The sequence below is a fragment of the Ictidomys tridecemlineatus genome, chromosome 7, assembly GCF_052094955.1.
Source record: "Ictidomys tridecemlineatus isolate mIctTri1 chromosome 7, mIctTri1.hap1, whole genome shotgun sequence".
In the NCBI taxonomy this organism is placed as follows: Eukaryota; Metazoa; Chordata; class Mammalia; order Rodentia; family Sciuridae; genus Ictidomys; species Ictidomys tridecemlineatus.
In genome coordinates, this window is record NC_135483.1 from 1,300,493 (window position 1) to 1,316,572 (window position 16,080).

Genomic DNA, 16,080 nt, shown 5'->3' on the forward strand with positions numbered 1-16,080 from the left:
CGGGTTTGAAGCCCTGGAAACATCAAGTGCAAGAAAAGTGGAGTGATTTATTAGACTCATAAAAATTCATACTTTGTGATTCCAGTTATCCCACATCTGAAGCTTGTTAGACCACAGTCCCTGGCAGCTCCTGCCGCGCCAGGGTGGGGGCGGGGTGCTCACCAGCAGCCCCTGCCTTAGCTGCCATCCTGGTTCATTTAGAGAAATGGACAGGACCCTGGAAGCACATGAACGACCATTCTCAAAGGAGGGTGGGCAGGGGTCTTTGTTAGGTGAATACTGCTGAGTTATCATGGCAAGAACAGGAGGCAGCCATGTCCCCTGGTACCCTCTGCACCTGCAACTTGGACTGGAAGTGGCCTGGAGCTGAGACACTGAGTATGGGTAGGCCCTGGGGTGGGCGGTGCCCCTGTGTGCAAGCAGGTAGGGCTCTGTGGGCACCAGTGGAGGTTGTCATGGAGGATGTGGGGTGCCGCCTCAATTGTTTCCAGGCTGGGGACTGTGGGAGTTGAGCCCTTTTATATCCTTGAGAGGCCCCTGCAAAGGCTGTTTGTACGGGTGCCCACTTAGCCTGGCCCGATCTGGACCTGTTTCCTGGCATCATGGGCAGGCTGTTCCTCACCTCTAAGGCCTTGCCAGCTTCCCCTAGTATACTGAGAGGCTGGTGTGCCCCTCAGCTCTGCTTTGTGGCTGTCACTGTTGAGTTCTGCCAGGGTGTGGGGGATGGAGGGCTCTCCCTTCTCAGGGCAGGGATATTCTATCTGAAGTGACCAGAACCAGGCAGAAACAACCCTCTGCCACATCCTTCCCTGCAGAACAGTGGAGGGGCCTGGAGGAGGCCTCCTGCTGGGCCCACTTTGCTTCTGCTTTCCCCAGGAGCTGTCTGGCCTCCACTGCCCCCTGGGCCACCAGCAGGGAAAGGGTATCATGCATGATCAGCTCACAGTGCCGTGCTCATCACCACCGATCACTGCTTTCCCCTTGCTGCACCCTGAGGGCCCTGCTACTGGCCACCTGCCAAGACGGAGGGCCAGAGGCAAGGTGGGTGGGGCATTCTCCTGCAGGGTCCATGCTCTTTCAGGAGGAGAGCAGCTGCTGCAGATGTCTGGCTGGGTGCTGGGAGGAAGAGGCAGAGGCTGGGATTCTGGATTGGGCAGGGTAAGGCAGGAGCCCATGGGCAGGCCTCGGTCCAGGCTAAGAGTCTGACCTTCACATCAGCTGGGTTCATATGGTAGAGTTGGTTACACTGCCTCTCCAAGACCAGACGCACAGGGCTCTTCCCTGTCCCTTGCTTGCTGCTCTCCATTTCATCTCTCTCATCTTCTTCACTTCTCTTCTCCTCTGTCTGGGCCTGTCTGCAGCCATTCTTTGCCATCTGTCTTTGGGAGCTGAGACATGCACCAAGCCCTGAACTGCCCACCCAGCAGGCTCCCTTCCCCTGGACGTGGGATGCTGAGAAACCACCTTGCCTGGTGTCTGTAGGAAGCAGGCTGATGGTGCCTCATATGGGCACCTCACCCCCCAGACACACCCCTAGGCTGTCAGCTCAGGGGCTTCAGGGCTGGGTCCCTGGGACTGTTATTCCCTCTGGCTGGCCCCAGAGCACAGTGCCCTAGTCCTAGCGTGGTGACGTGGCTTAGGTTGGCACAGAACTGAGGCAGCTACAGGAGTGAGAGATTCAGGCAGGGCATAAGTGGCCCTGCTCCTGTCATTTTATAGGAGCTGCTGGTCTGTCTGCCTGATAAGTGGGTAGCTGAGCCATGGAAGTAGGAAATGACCCCACACAATGTGCCCTTTGTGTGCACTTGCGGTTTGGGCAGGAGCAAGCCTGCTGTGTGGCAAAGCCACAGTCAGATACTGAGGGCTGAGGGTGTGAGGCTCCAGGCTGTGACTCCAGACACGTTTTGTTATGGGTCTGCTGTGGGTGGAGCAGGCTGGGGAGAAGCAGGCCTGAGCCAGGAGGGACCACAGTGGCAGCCTGGGATGGGTGGAGTGGTGGGGTCAGATGGCCTAGGTGTCCCACAAAGAGTGCGGGGCCCCACTGTGACATGAGTATTTGAGCTCACGCTATTCCGCTATCTTCTTGGCTTCCTCCCACAAATGTGCATGTCAAATGGCTCCTCTGGAAGCCCTGCCTCTTGAAACATGTCTCAGTGGAGTGGCCCTCACTCTGGGGCGGGGGTGAGACACTGTGATAGGGAATTGGCCGGCTTCGTCTTCCACTCCTTGGCTGGATCTTGCTGTGGCTCCAGACCCCGGCAGTCCTCTCCATCCCAGCAGGCCACACATAGGCTATAACGTGCTGAACTGGGCTGCCCTGCCTGGGATACCCCAGGCTTGTGGGTAGGACCTCCCTGCCTGTGCTGGACAGAGCCTCTCCTACCCCAGGAGAGGCACTTTGCCTATGCCACCCTCAGTGAGGGACAGGAAATCCCGCTGACACTGCCTCTACTCTGGCTGCAGTAATGGGTACTGTGCTCCCGCCAGGCCTGCAGCCTTTGCAGACAGCTCAGATGTACGTCACGGTTTTAAATGCTGGAGCAGAGGCCTCTCAGAAATGTATGCCACACAGTTCTGTTTAAGATTTTGTAGCCATTTTTCTAAGAGTGCAATTCAGCAATTGTTGGAGAGGAGGCTGCCTGACAGACCTTGCTGGCACTGCGTGCTGCACTGGCTCTGTAGGCAGGGCCCCAGAGTGCGTGCGGGCTTTGCGTGCCTTTGCCTGTGTGAAGTGTGCGGCCCGTGTGCAGCAGCCTAGGGGAACTTGGGGTTCCTCTTGACTACAGCAAAGGAGAAAGGGCCTCCATTGCCCCCATCCAGGAAGTGGGACTTGGATGGAGTGAAACTAGAGGCCTGAAGGGATGGGAGCCCCATTGTGCTGTCTTGGGGCCCTCTGAGAATCTATCCAGCAGTCACTGAGCTCAGGTTTTTCCTCCCTCCTACTATTCTCTGCATCTTGCACATCCTGGCCCAGATAGGCTGCCGGGCCCCTCTTCCCACTGTTGTCCAGCCTTGCCCTTCAGCACTCTCTTAATCTGAATAAGGAGGGACAGTATAGTCCCTTAGGCTGAGCCTTTGAGCTAGGTGCTTACTGAGTGCTGGGTGAGCACATACCAGCCAAGGTTCGGGGGAGCCTCCCAACTCCTAGCCACCCCCAGCTTCGCTCCCTGCTTCTGCGAGCAGGAGCCAGGGCACTCCTGCCTAGGACTGTCCCTACTTCTTAAGGCCCTGCACTTCTCCAGTAATCCTGGCCTGTGCCTGGAAACCCCAGCCTCTCGTGCCCCTTCGAAGCCAGGCTCAGAGTTGCTCTGGAGGTGCACTTCCTGGTGTCACTCATTGGTGTACCCTGCGCTGTGGAACACTGTCTGTTGTAACCACACTGATTGGCAACTAAAGACTGATCTGGGAGGAGGCTTCTGCCTTAAGTCCTGCAGCTATGAGTGTGGAGGTGTGGCCACCTGAGCTGTGGGTGGCAGAACTGGTGCCTGAGGTAGATGGAGGAAGAGGCCTTACAGGGGAGGTTGGCACAGGAGAGGTGTGGGTGGTGGTGCATGTGTCCGATAGGGAGCGCTTGACCTGGGACCTCTGCCTTCCCTACCTGTCTATCAAGCACTCAGCAGCCCTCTGCCACCCAGCTGTGCAGTGGAGGGATGAGGCCCGTGGCTGTTGCTCACTGCTCGCACCTCAGGCTCAGGTCACCTCTCTCAGGGCACGGGTACCAGGATAGGCCCTAGGCTGGCACACAGCTGGCATTTTGTCAGAAACGACAGTGCTAGTGGGGGAAGGAAAGGCCCTTTGGACTACCGGTGCCAGGAAAAGCAGTTAGGGCCTGTGGAAGCTGCTGTGGCTGGTAATGCTGACTGCTTAGGGCTGCTGTGCCAGAGCTTGGGGTGGGGTTGGCCCCAGGGCCCTCCCTTCAAGGGGACATCAGAGGCCAAGGGAAAGGGTGCTGTCAGCTGAGATGTAAGTGGACTGGGAGGGAGGAAGGTGTATGGAGCAGGAGAGCAGAAATCAATATGGTTTCTAAAGGGCTGAGCCGTGACAGCCTTTGAGGGCTGTCTTCAGCCAGGGAAGGGTACATAGACAGTTTGGAGATATTGAAGAAGTGTCAGGGTAGCTGTCGATAAAAAGCAGATTAGGCAATATACAAAGAAAGTTGAATCATACCAGATTGGGGGCAGAAGCCTGACCGGATGGAAAGCCTGAGCCCAGCAGCTATCCCTGTGGCCTGCCCTCAGCCCAGAAAAGGCCCTCAGCCTGGGCAACACTGCAGAGGCCTGAGAAGCTAGCACCTGATTGCCCCTGCCCTGCCCACTCTGCCTGCATATGGGCCTACTCCCTAGGGCCCCTGTTGTTAGGAACTTGATGTGGTTTCCAGGGTCCCTTTGGGCAGGTCATATTCTCCCTGGAGGCCCTATCTTCCTGGCCCACTGGCATGGGTGACTCGTGGCTGACCCCTGCAAATTCTGTGCTCAGGTGCGAGTCAGGGACCATTTCCTAGTTGTTTTCATCCCCAAGCTGGGACTAGGGGCTTCTAGAACAGGGCAATGGGGACAGCTCCTCCTGTCTTCCTGTGGGCCACCTTAGTACAGAGGCCTGCTGCTCCCCTGCCTGTTTCTGGGGCTCTGGTGTCAGTGGGGTCTAGGGGTTGCTGGACAGGAAGCTGGGTCTGCGGCTTCTTCCTGAGCGCCAACTTGTGTTGTGCTTTCTTGATACAGCTGGTGCTGCTTCCTCGGCTCCTAGGCTGGTTTGTGGAGGAGGAGGGGGCAAGCTCTTCTCTCTTGGGTTCACCTCAAATGGTTCTTTGCACAAAGTAGTAGTTCCAGGTTCATCTTATTCATTAACCAGTTGTGAAATTAGCAACTCATTTTCTTTAGCTAGTTATTTCCCTTTGTGGTTCCATAAAAATCTGAACTGTTTCTCAACTCTCATCTGCACTAAAGCAGATTTAGAGTGTGGCCTTCCAGCCTAGATGCCCTTCAGTAGATGAATGGATAAAGAAAATGTGGTGTGTATACACACACACACACTGGAATATTATTCAGCATTAAAAGAGAATGAAGTCCTGGCATTTGCAGGTAAGTGGATGAAGCTGGAGAATATAATGCTAACTAAAGTTAGCCACTCCCCCCAAAACAAATGCTGAATGATTTCTCTGATTTAAGGATGCTGATTTGTAATATGCTGCCTGGGCGGGGTGGGGGGGGGATGGGAGGATTAAATGAACTCTAGATAGGGCAAAGGGGAGAAGGGGAAGGGAGGGGGCAAGGGAGTAGGAAAGACGGTGGAATGTGATGGTGGAATGCGATGGTTATAAGTACATGCATGAAGGCACGAAGGATGTGACTCTACTTTGTATACAACCAGAAATATGAAAAATTGTGTGATATATGTGTAATGTGAGTTGTGATGCATTCTGTTGTCATATGTGACAAATTAAAAAAAAAAAAAAAAAAAAAGAGTGTGACCTTGGTCTGAAGGACTCCGCCATCTGTGGTGGAGCCACCTAAGGAGGGAAAGCCAGGTTAGTGTACCTGCATGCAGACTGTGAGCAGCGAGTGATGGGGTAGAATCTGACTGCTGGGCTCCTGTCACCTCCTGTTACCCAGTGCAGTCCCACCTCTCTGGGCCCAGTGGCCTCCTCCCCGTCTTCTCTCCAGGAATGAAGTACTCCTGTACAACTAGCTTTTGGGGTGCCTTCAGGCTACCCCTGCGGGCCCCCAGCGCTTCCTGGGAGTAGGGGAGAGGAGGAGGATGCAGCCTGCAGTTGGGCAGTGTTGTGGGCAGGAGCTGGAGCCCTCTGATAGATGGGGCTCATATCCCATTCAAATATGATGCCAGCAGTTTTTCTGTAGTTTGTCTTCCATTGCGGTAGTAAAGTTTTTAATTAGGAAAGCTAATGAGATCGATTAGTCATTAGAAGTGACCTCTGGACGGCGGGCGGAGAGGGCTGCGTGTGTGGGCCTGATAACGCGGAGCGGGCATTGGCGGCAATAAAGGCACAAGGGGCTTGATTTGAGTGAAGCGTGCCGTTGGGATACATCATGCAGAGAAAAAAATCACAGCCCTGGGAGTCTGTAATGAAGGGAATTAAACCAACATCCTATCTAAATAACATGATTATCTACACAAAACCCTCAGCCAGCAAGGGGTGGGCGGCCTGTGTCCTTCCTGTCTGCAAGCTGGGCTGTCCAGCGGCCCTGCAGCTTTGCCTTCTGCCCACGGGGCGGCCCCAGCCTGCTTCTGGAGTCTCTGTGTACCAGGCAAAGTCTTAGGAGTCCTGCCTGGCTCCTGCCTGGCTCTGGGGCCTGGCCCAGGTTGACCCCACAGCCCATTTGTTTAGCTTGTGTCCTCTAGGGTCACTAAGTGCATTCACACTGCCATCTGGGAAGGGCAGGACGAAGTCCCCCGCTGGGCAGGCTGTAGGGGACGTAGCTCCACTGTGGGGCCAGCGAGGGTTGTGTCCTCCCTTCTGTGTCCCACTCCGATGGGAGGCCTGCCCCCCAGGACCACAGGAGAGGTGAGGATTTGTGGGAAGCACACCTCCCAACCCTGACCAGTGACTAGAGGCCACTTTCTAAAAGGGGGTCAGCTTTGTTACTTGCATTTTCTTGGCAGGGTCATTGGGCTCTAGTGAGTCAGCGCAGGAAGTTAGTGAAGACGTCTGACCTGATGGTGGGCCCAGCGGATAGGGCAGGCCAGAGCCTCAGCTCCCTGCTGCCATCCAGGTGCTGCCTGCTCCTGTTTGTTCCATCTGGGGACGAGCTTCTGGAATTCAGAGTGGTGTCTTCTGGGTAGAGGGGGCAAGGGGCTTCCTAGAGGAGGTAGTATCTGCCAGACCAGGGGGAGAGAATGGACTTTGACCTCTGAGGTCAGGATAAGGCGAAGATGTGCATTGGGGATTGGGAGCAGAGCCTGGCCAGGTCTGGGGTCTCCCTGGCCCAGGCTAAAGGAGGGGAGCACAGGCCCCAGTGGGCTAGAGCCTAGCTGTGTGGTACCAAGGGGTGTGCCTGTGCCTGGCTTTGTGGTCTGTCCCAGCAGTAAGGTAGGCAGCCCTTGGAGGCCTGAATGGAATGTAGTCAGAGGTGGCTGCAGAACAGCAGGTGGGTGGCCTGATGCCTCCCTGTACACCTGGGCACCCTGGGGTTGGGGAACAGGCAGGTGGAGCCCTAAGCTGTGTTCTGGTGGGCACCCCCTCCCCGGCAAGATGCCACACAAGAGAGTGGGGGAAAGAGAGAAACAGGCAGGAGCTGGACCAGGCTGTCCTCTTCTTTCAGACAGAAGCAGGGAGCCTGGGGCTGGTCTCCTGGGGGTTGAGGTCGACTTGGGGTTATTGATAACTTAAGGAATCTCATGTTCTTGAGATCTTAGTTGGAACTAGCTATTATTGATTTTTGTTGGTCTCTCCTTGCTTGTAAGACCTTGAAAATTCAATTCAACAAACATTTATTTATTGACACCCACTATATACCAGGCTGTCCCTGGTGTACCAAGCACGTTTAGCTGAGGGCTAAAGATTCACTGGCTTTGGTCTCTCAGTGAGGACCAGGGGATTCCAAGTTCCCTTTTTTCCCCTGCTACCCCAGAGTCACTGTCATCATAGGCTTGGGGGGTGGGGGGCGCAGGCAGGGAAGGGGAGAGACAGCAAGGGGGACAGACAGAGAGAGGGGAGGTGGAGGGCTTCTGTTGCCGGGCGTGGTGGCAGGCATAAGGAGCTGGTTGCATCCAGTTGTCGCTGTGGCCTCCCCTCAGTGGGCGGCTGCCTCTAGTTTGTGCCTTCAATCCTGGGGACTAGAAGTGGTCCCATATCCACCACTCTCAGGCCACCTGGCCCCACCATCCCCCTGATCCAGGCTGGGCAGGTGCAGCCTACACTCCCTCCCCTTGCGCCACTGGGGCAGGCTCTCTGGGTGGCTTTGCCCTCTGGGTGGCCTTGCCCTCTGCCTGACCCACCAGCATGTGGGCTAGTGGAGGCCTTGGTAGAGGTTACAACCCCAGTAGAAGTTGGGGGGACCCTGAGGGGCTTTTGCCAACATCTGGACGAGGAGGGGCAATAGCACTTCAGGCTGCATGGGTGAGGGCACACTGGGCACGGGGCTCATCTGCTCCCTGCTCTTCCTGAGGACTACATGGCCGTGGTGCCACCTCAGGAGTCTGGGCTGAGGGAGGTTTGCTGGTGCAGAGCTCTGGGCAGGGGGTCAGAGGAACTGTAGCAGCTGCTGCTTTGCATATAGTGCAGGGAGGGGGGCCAGGTGAGGGTCCCCAGGGCAAGGGGAAGCTGGGCACAGACTAGAGGGAAGCCAAGGCCACCCAGGCAGACCAGGCAGGGGCTCCTGCTTGGGGCCATGTGCCCAGGGCTGGAGGGACAGCCATGAGAGGTGGCCGCATAAGCTTTAATTATCTGGGCAGTTAGAGCTGTACATTATGAAAGTCGGGCAATTAGACTCGTTCCTTGAAGCTATGGAGAAATTGCCGGCTATCAAGTGGAAAGGAACTCAGGCAAAACAGATCCTTGCTAATTGCCTGAAACATTCAGCAAGAAAAAAAGCTGTTGTGGATATCGCCCTGCAGAATGTTATGAAAACAGTGATTAAGTACATAAATCTGCCTGGGCTGGTAGTGGCAAGGTGCCTGGAGAGCAGGTGAGCTCTCTGGGACCCCTCCCACGTGTGGGGCCACAATGCGGGAGCGCCATCTGCCCCAGCCTCCTGTACCAGCCCTGGAGTTTGGAGCCTGGGGGGGCAATGGGGGTTCCCCATATGGATGTTCACCTGGGATGCCCCGCTGTGGGCTGTTACCTGGCTTGCTGGGCTTCTCTGCTTTCCCCTAGGCTAGGCGGTCGGTCACTCAGCATTCTCACCCTGCCTGTCAGGTGACTGTGACTATGAGGATATGTGGAGTCTGTGCCCCACTCTCCTGGAGGCCACACCGAACCCTTGGCTGCCAGGCTCTCTGGGACCATGGGCCATGTAGGACCAGGTTGGAGCCAGCGGGTGATATGATGGCCAGCTCAAGGGCAGCCTTGGGCCCCTGGACCCCTGCTGACCTCCTCTAAGCTGACCTGTGCCCTGACTTTTCTCTGTAGTGGCCGGCATGCACTCCTTGCGGACTCCACCCGCCAGCAAGGTGATCAAGACTCGCTACCGCATCGTCAAGAAGACGCCAGCTTCTTCTCTCAGTGCCCCACCCTTCACCCTGTCTTCACCCTCCTGGCGAGCCAGGCGGCTCTCGCTGTCCAGGTAGGAGGACCTGGCCCAGACTCCTGGGCTGTTTGGGCATTGGGGGCTGCAGGTGGGGTCCCAGGGGTGCAGGAACAGAGTGCGCCCAGGGAGCTGCATGGTGTATAGCATGTTGGCTATACACCATGGCAAACAGCCTGTTTTTTCTGTTTGTTTGGCAATTTGTGCACCAGATATATGGCCAGCTTGTGTGTACTGCACGCACACAGAAACACTTACGCTTGTGCGTGTGCACGTGTGCACACACCCTCCCCTGTTGTTGGCAAGCCTGTTAGCTGGTGGAGCCTCCTGTGCAGTGCTATGGAAGCAGCCACTGCCCAGACAGTTGGGGACCCCATGATGGTCTTCCCTTGGTCATCTCTCAGAGAGAAACTTCTGTGGAGAGGCCAGGCCCTGAGTAGCCTATCTGGAAGCTGCCAGTGTGTCAGTTGTCGAGGGCAGTGCTGTGTGGCTCCTCCTTGCCCTGCCCTGGCTGGAGCACATGCTGACCTGCTGCGCCTGCTGTGTCCAAAAGCTGTGGGGGGTGGGGGCACGGGTGGGCAGCCCCCAAAGAGGAGCCTGTGCTGCCTTCTTGGGGCCTCCCTCTGGTTGAGGTCTTGCCACCCACTAATAGAGGTGGCCCAACTTCTGGGCCCCCAGAAGCCAGGCCCTGGAAGACACAAGAGTCCCTTCCTTTTGTTGCAATGGGAGCATCCCACCTCCAGCCTGGGGAGGAGTGGTGGGGAGATGGGAAGCAGGTAGTGGCCAAGTCCAGCTCTGGGGGATGGAGGGGCCAGAGGCTGTGGGGCAGGCCCACTGGGCCAAGTGATGCATGTAGGGTCCTGCCACCCTCTATATGGTGGCTGCTTGGCCATTTCCCCTACTGCTCCCCAAAGGATTCCAGGCCTGAGGCCAATCCCAGGGGATACACCAGGCTGTGTGGACAGAGCCCTGTCTGGGTCTGGGGCCTGTGGCAGGCCAGCCCACCCAGTTTTCTGTCTGAGGCCTACTGGCCTCCCTTACTTCTGGCAACACTAGGTTTGGCCCTGATGCTTTTCTGGAGGCAATAGCTGGAAGTATATTTTAAATTAATTTTACTGCACTTTTTGTAATATTTTTGTTTTAAATAGATTTATATGCATCTTGGGGGCTATTTCTACAAATTTATGAAGATAATTTTTACTCTCTCGATAAGGTTAAATTTACACCTGCTATTTCCATATTAATTCACATTGCTAAGTGGATCTAATTTTCTTCCGTTTCTCTATCTGGTGAGCATGGCCTTTCCTAATGCAATTTCCCCCTCACTAAATCACTGTGATCGGGAGTCATGATCGAGCTAAATTAACTTAAATTAATTTACTTAATAAGAGCTCCAGATCATCGTGAATGAGGTTCAGATTTATGGGTTTTCAGCTCCTGAGAACCTCCCCTCCTGTGATCGGCATTTGGCCTGATGCCCCTCTTCTCCCAGGGGCATGCATGGTCAGGGGCCTGAGGTGACCTTCCTCAGGGACCTGAGGCCAGGCCCTAGTGGGTGAGCAGGTCCTGCAGGAAGGTGGCTGGTGTGGCCCAAGGGTTGCATGTGCACCTGCACCATGCATGTCAGCTGTGAGTTGCAAGACCTTCTGCGGAACTGAGCTCATAAGGTAGAGAGTAGGCAGTGGCTCAGCTGTGAGTGTGGCTGGGCAGGAGGCAGGGAGGACAGTGCCCTTGAAGGGCTCAAGTCCCTCAGTCCTTGTCCAGTAGCCTGACTGTGGGCTCCTGGCCTCAGTGCCCTTCCTGCACATGGAAGCAGGGTGGAGCTTCCCCTGGGAGGGTGTGTGAAGAGGCCCTTTCTCTCTTTCCTGACTGCCTCACCCTGGTTCTGTCCAACACCTTGTTAGACATCCAGGACCCTTGAGGTTATGATCCCTGGGCCTGGGGTGGGTTGGGGAAGGGAGCTGAGCTGAAGGATGAATGAAGGTCTCTGGAGGCCTAGCTAGAGGGGTTGCCAGTGGGCTGGGCCTTCTTTCCCCAAGGTCATCATGCCCTGATGTGGCTGCCTGCTCAGCAGTGTGGCTGCCAACCAGCTGCCTGGCCTGCTATTGGCTGCATGTGCCTGGGCCTGACTTGTTGAGGTAGCAGAAAGAGCCTGACTCTGGGTCCAGTGGCTGAGCTGGTGCCTGACTTCCTACTGCCTGTGCTCCATCAGAGCCAGGGCCACCTGCATGTGGTTGGCAGGTTCACCTCACTGTGGCCTTGACCCTGCAGTTACTCTGCCCCTCCCTGAGCAGTGGGAGGGATTAGGCCAGTGATGGGACTCAGGCTACCACAGACTAAAGGCTACTGCAGTGGTAAGAAAGCAGGGCTGGCTGCCTGAACTCTACTTACCCGTGCTCGGTCCCCCACCCTGGGAGGCAGGCTGTAGACACAGGTGGGAAGTGAGGCAGGGTGGCCCAGTGGCCAGGTGCTAGCTCAAGTGTGGGGTGGCCCCTGCTCACCCCTGGCAGACACTCACTGTGTTGCAGATTTGGTCACTCGAGAGGGAAGGGGAACCTGCCATCTCACGATGGGCTGAGTTACCATGGGCAAGTCTCTTTCCACTTGGAGCCTCAGTTTCTTATTCTGCCCTTGTGAGGGGATGGCAGGTGGTTAAGTGCAGTGGCCATGGGCACCTGTGTGGAGTCAGATGGGGCCTCAGAGTCCTTGGGGCTGCTGCCTGGTGAGCAGCCTGTTGGCCACGTGCTGAGCAGGCCTCCTCAGCTCCACACAACTCCTGCTCCTTGGCTTTGGCATGTCCCTCCCCTCCTTGGAGAGGTTTTCCAGGCTTGAGTCTGGTGGAAAGCACAGGACAAGACTGCACCTTGAGGGCCTGGAATTTTGTTGATTGAGGAGGGGACAGGGAAATGGCAGCACAGTTTATGGGGAAGCTTGGGCAGGTCCCCCAGAACTCCTCCCTTGCTGCCTATGGCAGCTCTTGCCAGTCCTCTCCTGGGGCCTTTCTGTGCCCCTCCCTTCCTTCTGTTCCCTGCTGAGTGCCAAGGCTTTTACAACTTGGAGAGGAGTCTGGGAGAGGCCCTGGATCTGCTGGACCAGCCAGAGCCCTCAGGACCCCTCCTCAGGCCTCACTGTTGTGCTGGGAAGGGGAGCTCTTTGTGCCCTGGGCTGTCAGCGCTCCTCTTGTTCTGGGGAGAGGACACAGGGTGATCATCTGTACTGCTTTGGGGAAGTTGCAGAAGCTCTTCTTCCCCTCGCTGTGGCAGCTCCAAGGCCTGAGATGGGTGGTGGCATAGCTGCCCACTGCGGCTGTTGCCCCCACTCTTTTGCCCTGTGAGGCATTTGCTCTCGGCACCTTAGAAAGGTGGCAGGCATTGTGAGCCATGTTGACAGCCATGCTCACAGGAAGGGATGGGCAGCTCCCTCCTACCACTAGCGCTCTCTGCACTGGACATGGAGCAACAGGGGCACAGAAGGTCATCTGGGAGTCAGCTGGTGGCCTTAGATTGTCTCAGCTGGTCAGTGTTTGTCCCTGTCCAGACAGGAGGCCAGAGGCTGCTGAGCAGAGCCCTTAGGTCTTCTGGGTGCTGCCAGCCAGCACCTCTGAGGATCCATGTGCCCACTGAGGCCATTTGCCCTGGCCGGACAAGCATGTATAAGCCAGGGACAGAGAGAGAGAGGGCAAAAAGGACTCTGCCTTTGAGAGGCAGTGTCGGTGGTTTAACGTCCATCCTGTCCTGCAGATGTCTGGCCTTGAGGCTGCTTGGGTGTAGGGACAGGAGATGATGGGAGCAGTGCAGGCCATGTGCCACCCAGCCCTAGGAGGCTGTTGTGTAGGATCAGGTTGCTCTGTGGAATGAGGTGCCCATCTCCTGCCTGGGGAACTAGACTGGACAGGTTCAACAGGACAGAGCTGTTGCTCAGGTCCAGTCCCTGGGAACCCACAGCATAGGCTGCCCTGCACTCCCCCATCTTCCTGTGGCAGTCCTGAGGACTGAATCACCACTGACGCCTGGCCACAGGGCCAGGGGAGCCAGACCAGAACCAGCCCAGGGGCTGCAAGCGTGTCTGTGCAGGCCTGGGATCTGAGGTGCACAGGCAGGAGGCCAGCAGAGGGTCCCTCCCGAGCCCTCCCAGGACTGGGGCTTACATCCACGAGTCAGTTTTTTGTTGTTCTGAGATTTGTGGATTTGCTGTGTCGTCGCCAGCTCCCAGCAAGTTCATTAATCTGAACTGAAGATGAAATGTGACTTATATCCCTAAACTGCCTGTCACTTTTTTTCTCTCTCTAAATTCGTTTGACATGAAAGTGCGAAATAAACAGAAGCTGCTGTGCTTAAGCAGATGAATCGGAGGCTTTTCCATCCGACTACAAATGGTCCTGTCACAGGCTCTTGCAGGCTGGGCTGTCTTATTTTATTTTATTTTATTTTGTGTCTGAGCAGTAAATCTTAAGTAATCTCTGTGCAGTTTGACGAGGTTTAGGCCAAGATTTTGAAAGGCTCTGAAACACTTCCCCGAAGTGACGTCTCATTAAAGAGGATTCAGGCTGGCGACGGGAGGCGTCCCTGCCGCGGTAGTCCTGGCTCCCGTGTGCTCCCCTCTGTGTGTCTCCTTAATGAGGGGTTTGCCCACACAGCCCAGCCACCAGCCACTGCACTGCTCTGCCTCCTGCCTGCTCCATGGTACACGGTGACCCTGACAGCATCACCAGCTGCCCACTTAACAGCAGGCATTCTCCTCTCGAGGCTCAGGAAGCTGGCAGTCTGAGAGATCAGGGTGCCCACAGATTCAGTGTCTGGTGAGGGCCTATTCTGGTTTACTGGGGGACTTCTGTCGTTGTCACAGGCAAGGAGAGAAAGGGAAAGGAAGAGGAAGGAGAGGAGGGAGAAGCTGTGAGGCATGCTCTCTGGGCTAGGGCTTCCACACAGGGACTTTAAGGGGTACAAACATTCAGTCCATGCCAAGGTGTGCCCTGCCAAGACCAACTGGAGCTGAGATTCCACAGCCTCCTGATGGGCCCAAAGGGTGTGTTGTGCGAGGAGCCTGGGGTGACCCTCACAAGACCGGTGCTCCCTCCTCCAGGACTGCTTCCCTCACAGTCCTCCCTGGGTCTGCACTGCCTTGGCAGGCCTGCCTCGTGCCTTCACCCTCTGGTCCCTGACAGTGTTTAGAGCCCTGCTTGGCTCAGCCCAGGCTGGGACCCTGTTACAGGCTAGCTGGGAATGGCCCCAGACACCAAGGGTGGCAGAAATGTAGGTTTAGTGGCTTGCAGGGATCTGCAGGGACCTAGACAGCAGGTCCTGGGGGGAAGGCAGTCAGGAAGCAGGTGGTTTCAGGAACAGCCTCTGCTGGAGAGTCCCTGAGACCGTGGATTTGGGGTGGATGGGTGGATTTGGGGTGGCAGGCTCATAGAAGGTTCCTCTGGAGGCAGGGCCCACACGGATGGGGCAAAGGCAGCACAGTCTATGCCAGTAGGGCCTTCCTGTAGGCTTGGCGAAGGACCCAGAATGTTTGCTGACATCTGGTGATGAGACGTGGAGGGATTGGGTTTATGTGAAAGGCAGTCCCACGGCCTGGCCAGGGGGGTATTAGGGTAGGTGAGAAGCAGCTGCCAAGATAGTAGCATTGCTCTGGACACACCTCAGAGCCATCTGTGGACATCTCCAGGGTTTGCTCCTAGCGGGTGAGTTGCCTGTTCCCCCAACTTTTCCCTGGTCATTGAGCCCAGGATGCTTTGGACCTTCGCCCAACCCTAACCCCTAGAGGTAGGGGGTGTTGAAGGGCTGCTGTCAGCCGTGCCTGGTTCAGTCCAGTCCCCAAGCACCTGGGTAGTGGCCCAGGGCCCCACAGTGGCTGTGCTTGTGAGTAGTTCATACAAACAGTCTAAAGGACCCTGGAGCTGAAGACAGTGCCGCATGCCTGTGAAATGCTTAGAATAATGGGATTGACATTTCTGGTTTGGGTTAATGGAGAAGCAGAATTTTGAATTGGTTCTATTAAAAATGAAAGTGTCTCTGTCTCAGGGAAGGAGCCCTTTCCACTGCTTTTGTGTTGAGTGCCAGCACCGGTACTGGTCCAGAAGGCCTGCTTCAGGGCCAGCCTACAAGGGCCAAGGGCAGCTGTGACCCAGAAAGCTCTGCCAGACCTGCAGCCAGGGCTGTCCTGGTTTTGTGTTGTGAGAAGGGGTGGCCTGGCCTGGACCCTCTGCCCTGCCAAGTGTGCTTCCTCGGCTGGGCAGGGCTTTCCTGCTGGTCTCAGCAGAGGGGCTGTATAGGATCATGGTGCCTCGTGTAGCTGCCTGGCTCCATGCCTAACTCCTCAGGAAAGAGCCCTTGGCCTGGGCTGCTCCATGCCTGCTTTCCAGGGTCCTCAGGGAAGCTGCTGCTGGGTGGTGTCTGTTGTGTCAGCACAGTGCCAGGGAAAGCCCCCTGTGGAGTGTCACAGGAAGCTCTTCCCCACGAGTCCTCCCCTTGTAGGCTTTGAGTGCTGGGAGCCAGCTTAGCCAAACGCTTCCTAGGAGGTAGACTGCATGGACTGCTGCCTTCATCCTGTCTTCTGTCTACCCCAGTCTCCGTTTCCGCTTTCCAAACACTGAGCTTTGGGGTGCCCCACAGGCTGTGAGTGGTGGAGGAAAGGGTGGCACTGCCATAGCAGAGCTGGGCCTGGACAGGCTACTCTCCCAGCTGAAGTCTTGTTGAAGGCTGAAGTCCCTCAGTGCCACAGACTATCAGGCCTGCTTGTCCCTCGTCCTGGAACCCAGGACACCCAGTTCTCCTGAGGCTTCCCCTGAGGCCTGGAGCTTCTCTTCCAAGTCCCTCAGCATTCACAGCAACTTTGGGCTTAGTGGGGGCCCTGACCGGTAGGGTCCCCAAGAAGGCAG

The 16,080-nt window shown here is 56.3% G+C and overlaps 1 protein-coding gene across 2 annotated transcripts in view; it reads left to right on the plus strand.

The window, feature by feature from the left end:
- The window catches only part of Zc3h3 (zinc finger CCCH-type containing 3), an 83,980-nt gene that overhangs the window by 22,427 nt on the left and 45,473 nt on the right, over window positions 1-16,080 (plus strand). Inside the window, exon 4 of one of the 2 annotated variants that reach the window (XM_013355930.4) lies at window positions 9,086-9,239. In XM_013355930.4, coding sequence (XP_013211384.2) covers window positions 9,086-9,239 — 154 coding nt within the window. Of the gene's footprint in view, window positions 1-9,085; window positions 9,240-16,080 lie in introns of those variants that run through there. The other variant, XM_078016565.1, reaches the window with a different exon arrangement.